The following is an 18838-nucleotide window of genomic DNA, read 5'->3' on the forward strand; positions in this document are numbered from 1 at the left end:
AATCTTCATGACAAAAACCTCTGACAAAGGTCTAATTACTCAAATTTATAAAGAGCTAAATCAATTGCACAAAAAAAAATCAAGCCATTCCCCAATTAATAAATGGGCAAGGGACATTAATAGGCAATTTTCAGATAAAGAAATCAAAACTATCAATAAACACATGAAAAAGTGTTCTAAATCTCTGATAATCAAAGAAATGCAAATCAAAACAAATCTGAGGTACCACCTCACACCTAGCAGATTGGTTACCATGACAGTAAAGGGAAGAAATGAATGTTGGAGGGGATGTTGCAAAGTTGGGACATTAATACATTGCTGGTATAGTTGTGAATTGATCCAACCATTCTGAGGGGCAATTTGGAACTACGAAAAGACTGTCTGCCCTTTAATTCAGTCAAAGCACTGCTGGGTTTGTAACCCAAAGAAATAATAAGAAAAAAGACTTCTACCAAAATAGTGATAGTTGTGCTCTTTGTGGTGGCAAAAAATTGGAAAACGAAGGAATATGCCGTTCAATTGGAGAATGGCTGAACAAATTGTGGTATATGTTGGTGATGGAGTACTACTGTCCCCAAAGGATAATGAGCTGGAGGAATTCCATGGGAACTGGAATTGATGCAGAGTGAAAGGAGCAGAACCAGGAGAATATTGTACACAGAGACTGATATAACACTGTGGTACAATCGAATGTAATGAAATTTTCTATTAGTAGCAATGCAGAACAATTCAGAGGGATTCATGTGAAAGAATGCTATCCATATTCAGAGGAAAAACTGTGGGAGTAGAAACACAGAATAAAAACAACTGCTTGATCACATGGGTTGATGGGGATATGATTGGGGATAGACTCTAAATGAACATCCTGGTGCAAACAACAACAACATGGAAATAGGTTCTGATCAAGGACACATGTAATACCCAATGGAATTGCCTGTCAGCTAAGGGAGGGGGTGGAGGAGGAAAGGGAAAGAACATGATTCTTGTAACCAAAGAAAAATATTTTAAATTAACTACATAAAAAAAATTTTTTAATGTGTTCATAAAAAATAAAAAAAATTATAAGAGTAATAAAAAAAAGAATTATGGTTATATAAAAATAATAGAAAGAACACTAGAGAAAGAGTCAAAAGACCTGAATTCTTCAAGTCTCAGTTCAGCCTGTATTGCCTTGAATATTTATGAGAAAGGAACAGTCAAATACTAAAAAACAGAATAATTAAGTTCTCCCTACACAGGAGATACCCATAAACTACCTGTAATTAGTGAAGTAGGCAAACAAATACCATATAAAAGCACAACACTACTATTTCTTGATTTCAAGTAACAGCACATCAGAACTACAATTAAAAATACAGAGGATCAAATTCCTTAAAAAAAAAAAACAAAAACACACAACACACCCTTACCTTCTGTTTTAATATCAATTTGAAAAAGAGCAATAAGCACTAGACTAGATTGGGGTTAAGTGACTTCACAGGTCACACAGCTAGGAAGTACCTGAGACCAAATTTGAACTCAGGACCTTCCAAGTACAGGTGTGGAACCACTCTCCAATCCCTCTTTAAAGACAAGGAAAATGAAGCCAAGAAAAACCTAACAGTTTTGTCTCATAACAAAGGCAAGAAACAATTGAATTGGTACTGGAACACAGGTCTTCTAATTTTCTACCCAGTTTTCTTTTCCCCATTAGCACCAGATTACCCCCTACCCAGACTAGACTAAGACTGACAAGATTTCTAATAATTTCTTAAAACAAAATGAAAAAATGAAAGGAATTACTCTTTGTGTTTGAGCTTTCGAAGCTAATGAGGTTACTAAATAAATTGCTGCATCTTTGTGTTTCCAGTTCACAGATGGGTTCTTGGCATATTCCTGCAGCATGGAATTGACATAACCAGAGAAGATTCCTGTCACAGGTCCTTCAAAAAACTTGCATAGTCCTCTTACTAAATCACAAGCAGCCCTGCGTCTGGTGTCAATATCTATAATATCAAAAGAGGAAAAATTATCACAGGGGAAAAAAAACCACACCAAGAAACCAGACAGTCACTAAATTCAGAATATAAAGACAAACTACCATACACCAAAAAAATAATTCAATACGAGGAAGACAATTTCTGATAGTAAAATGAATAGAAACAATGAGATATATAACCTAAGGAGGTAGCATCACTTTTATAATGTCAGAAATAAGGGCTTGTGACACTGTACAGATATGTGAGGTTTTTATGGTCCTATTGATATATTACATGAGTGAATTTCAAGTTAAAAGCATTTAACTACAAAAAAGCACAAATTTAGAGACATCATAATTTTATAACTGCTTTCCTCAAAACATCTAATAAAGCAGGAGGGTGTCAGGCAATGAATGAAGTTCTGACAGAACCTCAATTAGAACCTGACTTAGCTACTAAAGATGACTTCCAGCATAAACCTGAATCCCTTGTGAGGCTGTGGACAAGTTGCTAATCATCCTGAGGTCAATGATTTATGTATAAATATGAGGGGTTTGGGGATGGGAAACTGGCTATGGAGTCACCAAAGTGTAACACTGCAGACTGAACAAACCTGTTCCACTTGGATTAATGATAGCTAAGTATGGTTTTTACATTTTAAAATAACATTTTATTGTACTTAAAAAATGCAAAAACCATTTTTGTTCCAAGGACAAAGAAAAGTAGGCAGCCCCTGGCTTGGAAGATGTCAAAAATGCCTAGACCCTCCTGACCTGAAAGCTCTCTCGACCACTCTCTATAGATCTAAAGTTAGTTTGTGCTAAACTTAATGTGCTAGTCTTCCAAAACTGCATTTAGAAATGGAAAATGTTGTAAAATACTTAAAAAAAAAAGAAGTGAAAGCCTTATTACCTTATTAGCAAGTTAACTGAGCACTTGTAAAATCAATAATAATAATACTTGACACGTAAAGGTTTTGAGGTATAAAATATAATGTGCCATATTAAGTTAAATTGAAAAAAGTAACAGTAAATTGAATCCCATTTATTTTGTACAAAATTCTAGGTATGAAAACTGTGATATCAAGAATAGCAAAAGAAAACTTTTAAGATATAAAGGCTAGATATTCAGACATTAAAAGGTAGAATTGAGGTTGTATAGTGCAATGATTCTCAAAACGTTTATCACAAGGCCCTTTCCCCCCTCTTAAAAATTAAGAACCTCAATGAACTTTTGTTTATGTGGACTGTAATTATCCATATTTATGATATTAAAACTAAAATAGTTTTAAATACTTAATTCCCTTGAAGTGAAAAGAAACATTAGTTTAACACAAATGTTACTTTAATAAAAAATATTTTTCTAAAATGTTAATTGCATTGTTGTACATTTTTTCAAATCTCCATTTTCAGCTTAATATAAAACAACTGGATTTTCAGATCTACTTTTTCATTTAATCTTATATAATATACTGAAATTTATGATGAAAATTTGGCTTCACACAGATGGCATATATTGTCAGTACTTTTATTAAAATAGTTTTGATCTTAAGAAAACCATAAAAAGGATATCTACAATTAGGAGTTCACCATTCACACTTTGAGAACTGCTGATATAGGGGGATAGAAAGCCCAGTCACACAGGATATAAATCATTATGGATGTGAAGATATCTTTTGTACAAAGTTTGACTTCTCTGTGTATATAACTATATCTCTAAACAACAGTAGCAACAACAATGATAATAGCAACTCATTTATTTATTTATTTATGACCCATACCTTTTTGTCTTAGAATCAATACTAAGTATTAGTTCCAAGGCTTAAGAGCAGTAAGGGCAAGGTAACAGGAATTAAGTGACTAGCTCAGAGTCCCACAGTTAGGAAGTATTTGAGGCCAGATTTGAACCTAGGACCTCTTATCCTCAGGCCTGGCTTTCTATATACTAAGCCCACAGCTGCCCTGCAAGTTGTTTTTTTTTTTTTGTTTTTTTTTTTTTTTAAAGAAAGCCAGCCAGCCTTTTCTTCAGAAGATTGAGGTTCATGGTCAATCTCTTAACATAAACTAGCTGGGTAGCCATGGACAAGTTCAATCAGCCTTTTTAAGTTTTCCAAGTATCTCTAAAATAATAAATTATTGATGAGAACCCTACACCGATAAAATTAAAAGTCAGATGTTAAAGGAGACTTTTGAAAGTTTTACATTTAAAAAGGAAAGCACACGCCGTTTGAAATGTTTTTCTCAATGAAAATAAAAATTTCTTTAATAAATTATTTTTTTAAAAATTTGAGCTAGAAATTCTGTCCTTCCTTCACAAGGTAAGCACTTTGATATTAGATTATCCATGTACAGCCAAGAAAAACACTTCTATAATAGCCACATTGCAAAAGAAAACACAGGCCAGAAAAAAAAATCCCAAGAATAATAAAGAAAAAATTTAAAGTACGCTTCAATCAACATTCAGACTCCATTAAGTTCTTTCTCTGGAGGTAGGTAGGATTTTTCTTCTTATAAGTGCTCCAGCATTTTCTTGAATCACTGTATTTACCGAGAATAGCAAAATCATTCACAGTTGATAATTAAATTAATATTCCTATTACTGTGTACAATGTTTTCCTGGTTCTGATGAGGAAAGCATACTTCTAACATTGAACATAACTACTGGTTGCTTCTCTACTACCCTAAAACATGCCCAGGCCTCCTGCATCCTTATAGCTAAACAACCTGAATAGGCCATTAACTCGATACAGTCTGGCTTCTGACCTCACCATTCATTGGTGAAACTAAGCTGTCCATAGTTACCATTTATCTCTTTCTTATTTGCAAAATTGAATGGCCTTTTCTTAATCCTTCCTGACCTCTCTATCATCTTCTGACATTGTAAAGAATCTTTTTCTTCCTCATAGTCTCCTACTTCAAGGTTTTGGCAATACTACTCTCTCCTGGTTCTCTTACCCCTCTGACCCCTCCTTCTTGGTTTCCTTTCCTAGATATTTGTCCAGGACATACCCACTAAAATTGGGTATCCTTAAAGGCTCTGTCCTTTGTCCTTCTCCCTCTAAATTATTTCACAGGATGATTTCTTCATGGTTTCAATTATCATCTTTATACTGATTCTCAGATCTACTTATCCAGCACTAAACTCCTTCCTGACTCTCACATGGCCAATTGCCTATTAGATATTTCAAAATGGCAGTCCTATAAAGTTCAGTCATTTTCAAGTATGTCTGACCCTTTGGGGATTTTCTTGGTAAAGATGTAAGAGTAGTTGGTCATTTTCTTCCCCAGTTCATTTTACAGGTGAAGAAACTGAGTTACGGTTAGGTGATTTTCCCAGAGTTACTCAGCCAGTAAGTGTCTGAGGCTAAATTTGAATTAAAAAAGAAGAGTCTTCCTGACTCTAGGCCTGGTACTCTATCCACTGCTTAGGATGTCTTATAGATATTTTAAATTCAACATGCCCAAAATGGAACTCATTATCTTTTCCTCAAAATTCTTAAACTTTATGAAGTCCTCTATTATGGTTAAGGATACCACCACCCTCACAGTAACTCAAGCTCACAAACTAATTTCATCCTCCACTCTCTACTCTACTTTCAACCCCCATATCTAATCTGTTGCCAAATCCTGTCATTTCAATTTTAATGTCTCTTCTATATATTATCTTCTCTCCTCTGACATTATTATCATCCTGGAATATCCCTCCTGCCAAAATTACTACAATAGTGTACTGACTGAGTTGTTACTTATCTAGTCTGTCATCAGAACAGTCTTTATCTAGAATTGAGGAATGACTATGTCAACCCCTACCTCTGTTCAATCAATCCAAGTGTTTCTCTATTACCAGGATCAAATATAAAATCCTGTTTATAATTCAAAGTCCTTCATAACTACTTCTTACTTTTTCCAGTATTCTTACACTTTAATCATCCTCAGTGTACTCTGTGATATAGTGATACTGGCCCTCCTTCTTAGCCATTCAAAAAGTCTATCTCCATTAACCAGCCATTCTTACTGGTGGTCCCCCATGCCTAGATTTCTCTTCACCTTAATTTTGAATTCCTGCCTCCCCAGCTTCTTTGAAGTCCAAACTAAAATCCTACCTTCTTCTAGAGGGCTTTCCTAATTCCATTTATTAGTAGTGCCTTCCCATTGTTATTTATTATCTTCAATTTATCCTGTACGTATTTCATTTTTTTAAAGTTGTCTGCATGTTGACTCAATTAGACTAAGTTCTTTCATAGCAAGATATGTCTTCTGCCTCTATTTGTAGTCCTAATTCCTAGCAGAGGACAGAGCATTCATAAATGCTTTTTGACTATGTATTATAAGTATGATTTTAATAGTCATCTAGTATTTTATAAACCCAAAGATCTAAGTTTTGAGGTGGCAAAAACTTATTATTCAATACTATTGGGAAAACTGGAAAGCAGTCTGGCAGAACATAGGGATAAACCAATATCTCATACCAATATTGCAAAATTAGTCAAAATTAATATAGCATTTAGACATGAAGGGAGATAGGAAGCATAAAAAAATTACCTTTCATATTTATTGGATAAGGGAAGGCCTAATGACCAAATAGGCAATAAATATAGAGATCATCGGAGATAAAATGGATGATTTTGATTATATGAATGTCAAATAAAACCAATGCAATCAAAAAGGAAGAAAAAAGGAAATTGGGGAAATACATTTTTATAGCATATATAGCACAGCATAAATTTCATATAGCAAGTTTCTCTGACAACTATGTAGAGAACTTAACAAATTTATACAAATAAAAGTGGATAAATGGGAATTTTTTAGAAAATACAAAGCCATTAATGGTCATATTAAAAAATGCTCTAAATCACTAATAATTAGAGAATGCAAATTAAAACAATTCTGAAATACTACCCCATACCTCTCAGATTAGCTAATATGACAAAAGAAAAAGAACAAATTCTAAAGGGAGTATGGAAAAATTGACACCAGTGTACTGTTGGTAGGATTGTGAAATGTTACAATTATTCTGCAGAACAATTTGGAACTATGTCCACAAGGCTATAAAACTGCATGCAAATTTGACTCAGCTGTATCACTACTAAGCCTTTATTCCAAGACATTAAAAAAAAAAAGGAAAAAAGAACTATATGTACTAAAATATTTATAGTAGTTCTTTTATGTGGTAGAAAATAATTCTAATTTGAGGGGATCCTCATGAGAGGGGAATTGGCTGAATAAATTGTGGCATATTAATAGAATATTATTGTACTAAAAGAAATGAAGGAGATAATTTCAGAGAATCTGAGATTTATATAAGCCTATTCAAAATAAGTGAACATAACCAATAGAACATTATATGCACTGACAGCAGTATCATAATGATTATCAATTGTCAATACAGTGATCTAAGACAATTCCAAAGGACTCAGGATAAAAAATATTATCTCCAGAGAAAGAAATCATGAAGTCTAAGTGCAGATTGATGCATGATGTTTCTTTTTTTCCCTCATTTTCTTTATTTTTCATTGCCTTTTATTTTGCATCATGGATAATATGAATGTTTTGTGTGACTTCAATTGCATAACACATAACATATTGCTTGCCCAAAATAGAATGCTAAAAAATAAAAAATTTAAGGAAACATACAAAGAACTAAGGAGGTAGTAGAGAAGAATATTCATAAATAAATGCAATTAAAATATAGAAGGCATCTATCAAAATAAAAAGATAAAGAAAAGAAAGATTACCAGATCCTTCCAAATCCCTCCTTATGTATTCTTCAGAATTATCTTCAAAGGCCTCCTCATCAGCAGCTACAAAAAAGAGTAGATGTGATACATGCAAAATTGAAACAACTTTTTTTAAGTCACCATACTTTGTTGCTAAGTACTTTTAACTGTAATTTTATTTTACAGAAATATCAAATTTTTCTCAACTGACTAGATGGCAATTTTTGTTCATAGCTGAACAGCAGATATCATCTCGAAATGTGGTTAGTATTAAGTCAATTGAGACAACAGTGATACATTGAAGGATTCAGATGACCCAATGTATGTTTTATATGAAATTTGTTTCCTTCAACCTTCACAAACTTGCCAAAATAGTTAACCTAATATAAACTCCTACAGAAGGATTTTTGTTTTGTTTTGTTTTGGTAATCTACATGGTAAAAAAAAACAACAATGAAATTTGGACACTCAAAATTTAAAAACAACATAGAGCAAAAACCAAGTAAGACTGTATCTTATATTCAGAAAGTATTTAATCATTTTGCTTCATGTAAGATTCAAGATATAAGCTATTTACCACAATATACCAACTAAACTGCATACTGTTCTACCTAAATTAACAGCTTAACCCAGAAATCATCACTTTTATTCACAAACCTAAAAAGGAGGATTAAGTAAATTAGCATTACATGAAAAATTTAAAAGAGTACCCTGATGACTTCGTATTAACCTGTAATCTAGGTATTTTAAAACTAAAATCCATGACTGATCACATGGTTAAATGGGTATATGATTGGGGGTTTTGGCTTTAAATGATCACTCTAATGCAAATATTAATAATATGGAAATAGGTTTTGAACAGTGATATATGTATAACCCAGTGGTATTGCTCATCAGCTCCAGGGGGGATGGGGGTGGGAAAAGGGGAGGGAGAACATAAATCATGTAACCATGGAAAAACATTCTAAATAAATAATTATTTTTAAAAAGATAAAAAAAAACCCTAAAATCCATTCATCCAATCAGCTATTTGTACAAATGACAATACTTACCTCTAAATTCCATGTTTGGGACAATAACTTTTTCGCAGATACTTGTAAGTGTATTCTGATCTTCAAAGAGATTCTTATAATGAGGTCTCTCACAAACTGAAGCCAGAAATTGAATTGCATTACTTACCAACTAGAACAAAACATAAAAAGGAAAACTTAAAAAAAAAATAACCTATTGTATTTCTTGAAAATGAAATGCTAAACATCTGTTCTGACCATCTACTTACCAAATCATATTTGACCTCTTGGCCTGTTGTTACTAATAAATTCCAGATTGCTGTGACAAATCGAGGCAGGTATGGCTGGAATTCTTCATCATATTTTTGGGCATAGAGTGCAGCATTATCACAAATCTGAGATTTTAACAACTCCAATAAACCCGCTTCCTCTTCATCCTCACATAAAAGAAAACTGAAAACTCAAATATACTACAATGAATTTAGAAAACAAAACTGAACACTATAAAACTCAAACTACTATGGACCAAGTTCTTGAAATTATACTATCCATAGAATTGATATAAAACATGAAGCTCCATGAACTGAATCAACCATCTAAGAGAATAATCTTTGAAGAATTTCCAATTTTGTATTCATCTAAAATTATACTAAAAACACACTGCTGAATAAAGTATTGAATAAAACATATTTGAAGATTAAAATGGGATAAGATATTTAACAGAGAACTTGAAAGCTACTGATTCAGCTTTATCAAATGGTAAATTATATTACCTTTAGGGCAAGTAACTGGTTGTTAAAGTACATGGCTTGACTGCTTTTCTATGACTCAAGAATTTAATTGAATTTGATGAAGTTTCTTCATGTTCATGTGAAAACAACAATAATAATCTAAAGGCAAGTATCTTTCAGTAGACTGTGTGCTATGGGAACTCCTTGGATCAAAACCTGTAAATGGTTGGATCAGTAATCCTATTGAGCTGCATGAGAACATAGTAGGTAAAATGACTTGTTTAGGGTCACATAGCTAATGACAGAGGAAGGATTTTAAAGCCAGATCTTCCTGACTTCAAGTTCAGAACTTTAACCAGATGCCAAGTTGCCTCTAATATAAAATTCACGAACAAAAATCAATTAGTAAGCAAATTCTGACTATCCATTGTATAAAAGGCACTGTGAAAAATCCCTAATAATAGAAAAATGTATGACTCCCTAAATAGCTTACAATAATTGTAACATATGACACAAATATGAAATGAGAAATTATGTTGAAATCAAATAACAACAGAGTATAATAGCATAGAAGGTAAAATGTGATTAGCTAATGAGTGATATAAATAATATTGAGGTTATGGAGGGTAAAAAAAAGGCTAAAAAACCCCTATGAAGTGATTTGTTTTTGCAGATTACACATCAGAAATTTAATTTTTAGATCAAACACTTCTAATCTATTTGCTGTTTTCCCTCATTCCCTATTTGGAGATAAAGATTGCTATATAACTAAATATCAGTTTTTCCTAATAACAAGCTAGTTTCTACATATAATGTCCACAGCATGAATAATAAATCAGTTACAGAATTTATAGCCAGAAGAGACTTTAGAAATCATCTAAAATCCTAATCCCTTATTTTATCAATGAGAAAATTGGAGATAATGGAGGTAAAATGATTTCTCCAATATCACATTAGTAGTAACAGAGTCTGAATTTCAGTACTGACTATATAATAAATCATGCATTTTTCTATTACACTATGCTACCTTCAGGAAATCAATGATCTTGCCAATGACAGAAGATCAAATCAATTGACAAGCAGTTATTAAGTGTCTGCTACAAGTTGAACACTGTGCCAGGCATACCAGAAATGAAATAATACCTGACCTCAAGTCTTCTACAAGACACAGCATGCATTTCAAACAACATATCCAAAATAAATATAAGATCAATTTTATTTATTGAGCTGTTAGGGAGGTTACTAATAGTTGTGGAGATCAGGAAAATTTCTGTGAAGATGGTGTCACTTGAGCTTGTGAGGAAAGTAGGAATCTCCAAGAAACAGATGAGGAAGTATATGAGAGGAGCCCTCTCCCAAGATCATGCATTGGGGTCCCACCTACATCATGCCATTGAGGGTAGGTCATAGGGCAGTGACCTAGGCAACTGAGCCAGAAAGGATTAGGAAACTGATCTGGGGATAAAAGGGAAGGAATAAAGAGGGGATTTCCAGGAAGTGGCCTGTCTCTGTTCTCTCAGACACTCAGCAAAAGTAAGGTGACTAAGGGAGCCATGTGGAGGGCACCCACATGGCTAGTTAGGATAGATTTTTTTGTCTCTGTATACCTTCGGTTCAAGTAAACATTAATAAACTCTATTGAAATTAAGCATCAGAGTTTAATTTAGTTATTACAGAAGGATCTATCAATTTGTTGACTAAAAGATTATTCATGAAAATTAAAGAGAATTTACTGTAGAATCAAATGAAACTTATACTGTCTGAATTTTACTTATTTACACCACAGTATAAAAGGCATTTATGAAAAAATAGACCCCCAATGGACTCAGCCACTTTTTAAAAGCATTTTCAAGGATTTTATATAATGCCAGTTCCTCGGTGAATTTAGACAATCATTCAGGAAGGAAAAAATATTGAACAACTTGTATGCTTCTTATAATACTTACATCAGTTTGTAGCAGCTTATTATCTAAAGTTAAGAGATTATGGAAATTATTCATCCATGTTTCCATGTTATCTTCAAAAAATTCTGGCAGATCCTAAAAAGCATAGTTGGTAACTTAAGAATTTCATTAAAATGAAGTATTATGCCATTTTTCTAAATTCTACCCTCTTTATTATGTTCCCTAGTTCCTACCTAATAAAGTCCACAGATCCTAGCCTAACATTTGAGGATCCCAAAGACCTAATTCCCAATCTATGTTTTCTTACACCAAACACTTATGAATATTCTATAATCAGGAAAACAGTGCTTCCCATCCTCCTTGCCTTTATGCTATTTTTCCACACCTTAAAATCTACCCTTCACTATGTCCACCTGCTCAAACACATCTATCCTTAAAGGGCAAGGTCAAATATCCCTACTATGAGGAGGGTTTCACTGAACCCTGAAATACTGCTACACTAAGCTAAACTGATTCTGTCCTCCTATGGTACTGTAACACTTCTGATCTCATTGTTTATCATTTGTATTATGTGTACACAGAATCCATACAAATTAGAGTGGGCTCTATGCCTTTTCTTTCGATGAGCATCAAAATTAAGTGCCTTCCACACGTTGAACAATTAATAACAAACAAGTACTGAATCAAATTTGTGATTCATAACTAATTAATTTAACGTAATTGTCTAAAAATAAGATTTCAAAGAAAACGAGATATAGTTTCTCATATTAAGGTTTGGAAAAGAGTGACAATTTCCCTCTGATGTCACATTGTGATGTGGAGAAAAATCCCGAGTCCTTGTTCTTCAAAGCTATGACAATTAAGCCCAAACTCTGGCAGGTCCTATCAGAATGGAAAAACTCCAGTATAGACCGAAAAACAGATGAATTATGATGTCTAACTGTAGCAGAAGAAACTAATCACTTAAAACCTAGCCACTATATAATGGAATAATTTGACCAGAGTAACTAACTAAAAGCCATCTACTATTGCAATCTGTCTCAGTAGAAGGAGCTTCAAGAGATAAATTCTTGACAAATTGAAAGTCTCTCTCATGTAGATTACTATAACTACAAGAAGAATGGGAAGGAGATGCTAAATTTCCCTAATAAAACAATTAAGATTCAAATATTTTATAATATAACAAAATAGAACCTGATGATAAAGTGGTAAAAGTAAAGAGAAAACTTACCTGAAAGTTTAAACTGTAGAATAATTTTGCAATCAAAATTAAAGAGGAAAAAAGGACTTTCAGAGCAGATGCATCATTTGCATGGGTGCTGCACAGCTCGATAGTAGCCTTAAAACAGGAAGAAATTTAGGTAAATAATCAGTACAGAGTATGCACTCTTGTTCTCAGAATCACTGCTCTACAAAATAAATAAAACCAATTTTGTATAATGCAGCCAATAATGAGGTTGGATCTATTCATACTTCTTAATCTGGCCAAAAACCAATATAAAATTAACAAGTTTCTTATATTGATTTTTTATGAATTAAGACTACTTTTGTATAACTAGCTTATAACTGAACAAAAAGAATCAAATTATGCAAGAAAAAAATTTAAATTAAAACAAAACTATAAATAGTTTACTCAAAACAGATTTCAAAGATAATTCCACAAGTTGAATTTTATAAATTTAAACAAACTTATTTAATTAGAAATTCTCACCCATACCTTGAAAAGATTTGTCAAGGGTAATGCAAAAGCATCCAAAACAAGTTTAATTTCAGTCCATAACTCATTTGACTTAAACTCATGGCGATACCTAGGAAAAAAAATAAATAGCTATTTTATTTGAATTGTTTTTATTGAAGAGCTGAAATTCTTATTGTTGCACATGGAGATCTTTTTCAGCATTTGACACTGGTGACCAATCCTTCTCCATATTCACCCCAATGGTTCCTAACAATATTACTATCTCTTTCACTAGATCCTTTCCTTCTCCTAATGCTTTCTGAAACTATTTTTTTTAAAAGGGGAGGTTTGCAACTGCTGATTTTCTATACAAAAATATAGACTTCTGAGAACCAGTTTCCTCATCTATAAAGTGAGGTTTTGAGTTTGAACTGAGATAATGTATGTGAAGTGTTTTTTAAACTTTAAAGTGCTCATAAAATTAGTTACTACAAAATATATTAACAGTGTAAATATCAGTTATTGTGCAATATCAAAAATTTGTATGAGTATCATTTCAAATTGCAAGCTCCATGAGGAGACAGGGCCTAACCTGCCTTTGTTATTTCTTCAGTATTAATGTCTTTTTTGTATTTTGCTTTTCTACAATTTCATGTTTTTACCATCTCCAGTTAGGTTTCTGATAAGAAGTCAAATTTTACGTTTCTGAAATATAAATTTGATGAGACAAATTTTTCTCTTTCAATTTTTTCATGTCTGGGCTTAGGACATTTATATGTTAGGATATGACAAGAAAAATGCATTTAAATTACTATGGAACATATAGAAGTGTCTTGCATTTATGTACAAGGCATTTTAAAAATGGTTTCAAAATGAATTATTTTGAAGATAAGGAAGATATAAGATAGGAAAATATAGGAGAGATATTACATTTTTAAAAGAAAAGTATAAATGGCATTACAGAAGAAGATATGTAAGAGCATAGTGTATTATAACTCAGAAACAGGTATACACAAATACATGATAAAAATACTTGTTTGTGATGGTTGTTTAGTGTTTGATAAGCTCAAAGATCCAAGTTTTAGGAAAAGTAACTCATTATCTGATTCACTCACACAAAAAGAAAATGACAAATACTAGAGGAAAAACACATAGGTTAATATACTATTAATGGAAACGAGAACTGGTCCAATCATCATGAAAAGAAATTTGGAACAATGCCTAAATCTACTAAAAAAATCTGTTCACATCCTTTGACAAAGCAATAACATTAGTTGGTTTATATCCCAAAGGGAAAATTGAAAAAGGCCTAGGTACAAAAATAATGTAACAGCTCTTTTTATGGTAGTAAAAACTTGACAACTAAGGGGACACTCATTAACTAGGAGAAAGATTAAACAAGTTATGGTATAAGGATATGATAGAACACTATTGTACTATAAGAAATGATGAAAGGGATGACTTAAAAGATACTTGGGAAGACTTGCATGAATTAATGCCAACTGACATGAACAGAACAAGGAAAATAATTTAGACAATAACAATAATATTATAAAAGTAAAATAACTTTGAAAGTCTAAGAACTCTAAAATCACAATGATGCACCACAATTCTAGAGGACTAGCGATGAAACAAGCTGCCCATCTCCAGAGTTAGATAAGATTCAAGCATGTAGATTGAAGGACATGTTTTTGGACAGGGCCAATATGGGAATTTGTTGTGCTTGACTAGAAATGTCTGTATTGAGTGATTTTTCTTATCTTTTAAATGGGAAGGGTGGGGGAGAACGAGGAAATTAAAGAAAGTGAATAGGATCTGAAAATACAATTGAATTTTAAAATGGCTTGTTTTATTAAAGACTTAAAGGGGGAATCTGGGTGGCTTAGTAGATTGAGAACCAGGCCTAGAGATGTGAGGTACTAGGTTCAAATCTGGCCTCAGACACTTTGTAGCTGTGTGACCTTAGGTAAGCCACCTGACCCCCATTGCCTAGCCCATACCACTCTTCTGACTTGGAACCAATACACAGTATTTATTCTTAAACAGAAGGTAAGGTTTTTTTGTTTGTTTTTAAAGAAGATTTAGTCATCAGGAGACAGGTAGGTGCTGGATTCAAATCTGGCCTCAAATATTTCCTAGCTGTGTGACCCTGGGCACATTACTTAAATTCAATTGCCTATTCCCTACCTCACTTCTGCCTTAGAACCAATAAACAGAACTAATTCTAAGACAGAGGGTAAGAGTTTTTTTTAAAAATTGGTTATTATGCTTTAGATACAATGTCAAGTAATCATAAAAACACAACTGTTTGCAATTTAGTAAACTGGGCACTTGTCACATAAAGACATAAGTATATTTGAAAAGTAAAATTAAATAAAAATTTAGATTCTTTAAAAAAATCAGAATTCATGGAAGCATCTAGGTGGCTCAGTGTAAGCCAGGCCTAGAGACAGGAGATTCTGGGTTGAAATCTAGCCCAAGATACTTCCTAGCTTGGTGACCCCAGGCAAATCACTTAACCTGCATTGCCTAGCCCATAACACTCTTCTGGACTTGGAACCAATACCTAATATTGATTCTAAAATAGAAAAAGGGTGTTTAAAAAAGTCTGAATTCATGCTTTCTGTACATAAACACCAATACAAAATCCTATACCTTTTAAATAATGAGTGTGCTGTGCGAAGAACTCCATTGATAACATGGAAGTCTCCACTCTGAAATCGATTCACCATTTCTGTCAGTAAGTCAGGCCATTTCTGAGGAAAATCTTCTCGACCAATGATGCTAATTGCATCACTCAACTAAAAACAAACCAAAAAAGGAAATGATTCAATCTAGTGAGAAAGGTTGATGAAATGAGTCTAAAAATATAATAAAACACAATATGATGCTACTTTACCTGTTTCTGAATCTGTTCAGGACTGCTAAGCATCAAGTGCACTATATTGGCTTTAATGGCTATCCGATCTGCTTCACAGATTTTGTTTGGTTCATCTTCAATCTAAAAGTAATGATAAATAATTAACATTAAATAGTTAAACATTCCCTTCTAAGTTCCTAGACAAATTATAATTAAGTTTTCTTTTGAGGTAAGGAAGTTTGCATACTCCTTGATACCTATTAACTACTTCCAGGTTTATCCTCTACCAGGATCACTCAGTAATCCTTCTGCCTTTGAGGTCCATACAATTTATATCTACCAATAACCAAAATCTTGGTGGCTACTGTGGCTGTGGCTACTGTGGTGGCTACTGGCTAAATTCAAAGATACGGTTCCTTCATTCCTCATCAAGAGTTCTGTAAAGGAGAAGTTGGGTGACTCGCTGGATTGAGAGCCAAGCCCAGATACAGGAGGTCCTGGGTTCAAATCTAAATTCCAAGCTGGGGACAGGGGGATGGAGGGGGGTGGGTGGGTAGGGGTGGAAATGACACCCTTATTTTCTGTCTTAGAAAAAATACTCTATATTGGTTACGAGGCACAAGAGTGGTAAGGGCTAAGCAATGGGAGTTAAGTGACTTGCCCAGGGTCACACAGCTAGGAAGCTTCTGGGGCCAGATTTGAGGCCAGGACCTCCCATCTCTGGGCCTGGCTTTCAATCCAATAAGCTACCCAGTTACCCCTGAAAATAGGATTTGTAAGGGGGGGGGGCAGAATTCTGTTCCTGTCTGACAGTCTTTTCTCTCCTTTCCAACTCCTGCCTTCATACTAATATTAATGGACTTCGACATGTATATTATGACTCTTAAACACACTCATCTCACAGTTAATAACTTACTTCAAATCTCCTATTTTGTCACCCTATCATAAGCACATATAAAGTCATGCCCTTGATCACCCACAAACATACCATTTCCATGTTTGGAAATTCCATTATCTGATAACAACTGATTGTCAGTCTACCTTTCTTTCTACCTGGCAACCTCAAGCCCTATTTTTTGTTTTCACCATGAACTTCTAATCCCTGAATTCTCAACTTCTTTATCAGGTCATCACCTTTCCATTAGCTAAATACTCCTGTCTTCATCATCCTGATGCCTTGATAAATAAGTTCAATTATTTACTACCTTCTTCTTGAGTCCCTGTCCCCTGATCATCTAATGGCCTTTTCTCAATCTTCACCTTTCCTAACCTTTCTGCAACCTTTTGACATTTTCAAAAATCCTTTTCTAACCTGACAGTCACCTTATTCAAGGTTGTAGTGCCATTACTCTCTCCTGGCTTTCTTACCTGTCTGATACTTCCCTCTGGTTTCCTCTGGGTATCCCCCAACTCTGTCCTTTGTTCTTCTACCTCCAAATTATTTGACTGGGTGATCTCATCATGGTTTCAGTTATCATCTCTATGCTGATGGTTCTCAGATCTATTTATTTTTTGATCATTTTTCATATTTCCAACCACCTATTAGGTATCTCAAAGTGGATGTCATATAGACATCTTAAATCCAACATGTCCAAAATGGAATTCATTATCTTTCCCTCAACTCTTTGAAAACTCCCTATTTCTCTTAAGGGCACCACCACCACCCTCCCAGTCCCCAAGGCTCACAACTAATTTCTTCTTCCATACTTCAGTCTCTTTCAGCTCCCATATCCAATGTATTACCAACACATTTCTACTTTCATAACAACTCTCCTATATATTCTCGTCTCTTCTTTGACACTGCTACCTCTCCAGTGCAGGATTTCATCTGCTAATGCCTGGAATATTACAATATTGTGGTCTCCCTACTTTGTCTCTCCTCATTCCATTTTATCTTCCTAAAGCAAACTTTTAACTATTTCACTTGATTCAATAAACTCCAGGGGGGAATTCCTATCATTTCTCTAGCCAATAAACTCCAATAGTTCCTTATCATTTCCAAGATCAAATACAAAATCCTTTGGCACTCAAATGCCTTAACCTGACCCTTTCACACTTGTCAAAAATTTCCCCTTTTATTCACCTCCAAATATTCTGATCTAGTCATTTTCACTGGTTATTCCCCATGCATGGAATATTCTCCCTCATCTCTACCTCTTGTCTTTCTTCAAATGCCATCAAAAAATCTAACCTTATATAAGAAACTTTTATGATCCCTCTAAATTCTAGTATCTTCCTTCTATCTTCTATTGATGATCTATAATTTTATACATCTTATTTCTAAATAGTTATTTTCATGCTGTTTCCCTTTATTAGCCTGCAAGTTCCTAAAGAGCAAGATAAAGCAGCTGAGTGGCTCAGTGGATTGAGAGCCAGATCTAGATACGGTAGGTCCTAAGTTCAAATCTGAGGTAAATATACTTCCTAGCTGTGTGACCCTGGGCAAGTCACTTAACCCCCATTGCCTACCCCTTACTGCTCTTCTGCCTTGGAACCAACACACAGTATTGATTCTAAGGCAGAAGGTAAGGGTTGTTAAAAAGGACTAGTCTCTCGCCCCCCTCTCCCCCAATCCCTAAGGCTTAGCATAGTTACAGAACACACAAAGAAAACAATAAATACTAACTTTCAAATTATTAACTTTCTGGGAATGTATATTCCAGAAGGGCCTATTGGTAGAGTCTCTCTACCATTAGCAATAAATAGTTCTACAAAAACACGATGTCATAGGGGAAAATCAGTGTTTATAATAGTAAAATATTGTTACATATACAGAAAGCCACACAACATGGCAATGAGAAGCAAACAAAGAAAACTGTCACTGGGACTCAATGGTTGTGTAATATTTCATTTTATTTCATTATGCCATTAACCTAATATTATGAGTGGGTTTCATTAGCATTACAATGGGCCTTCAGTTTTATCATGAAATTATGCTGGTCAAGACACTAAAGCACATATGCTTGCCTGCACATTTATTT

At 33.8% G+C, this 18838-nt stretch overlaps 1 protein-coding gene across 1 annotated transcript in view; it reads right to left on the reverse strand.

Annotated features, from left to right (window-relative positions):
* The window catches only part of CSE1L (chromosome segregation 1 like), a 73791-nt gene that overhangs the window by 21124 nt on the left and 33829 nt on the right, over positions 1-18838 (reverse strand). Inside the window, exons 4-12 of the mRNA XM_001369439.5 lie at positions 15897-15998; positions 15653-15798; positions 13037-13127; positions 12551-12658; positions 11362-11454; positions 8954-9121; positions 8727-8856; positions 7693-7758; positions 1783-1985 (exon numbers count right to left, since the gene is read on the reverse strand). Of these exons, the coding sequence (XP_001369476.1) occupies positions 1783-1985; positions 7693-7758; positions 8727-8856; positions 8954-9121; positions 11362-11454; positions 12551-12658; positions 13037-13127; positions 15653-15798; positions 15897-15998 (1107 nt within the window). The remainder of the gene's footprint in view (positions 1-1782; positions 1986-7692; positions 7759-8726; positions 8857-8953; positions 9122-11361; positions 11455-12550; positions 12659-13036; positions 13128-15652; positions 15799-15896; positions 15999-18838) is intronic.

This window comes from Monodelphis domestica, chromosome 1 (assembly GCF_027887165.1).
Source record: "Monodelphis domestica isolate mMonDom1 chromosome 1, mMonDom1.pri, whole genome shotgun sequence".
NCBI lineage: Eukaryota > Metazoa > Chordata > Mammalia > Didelphimorphia > Didelphidae > Monodelphis > Monodelphis domestica.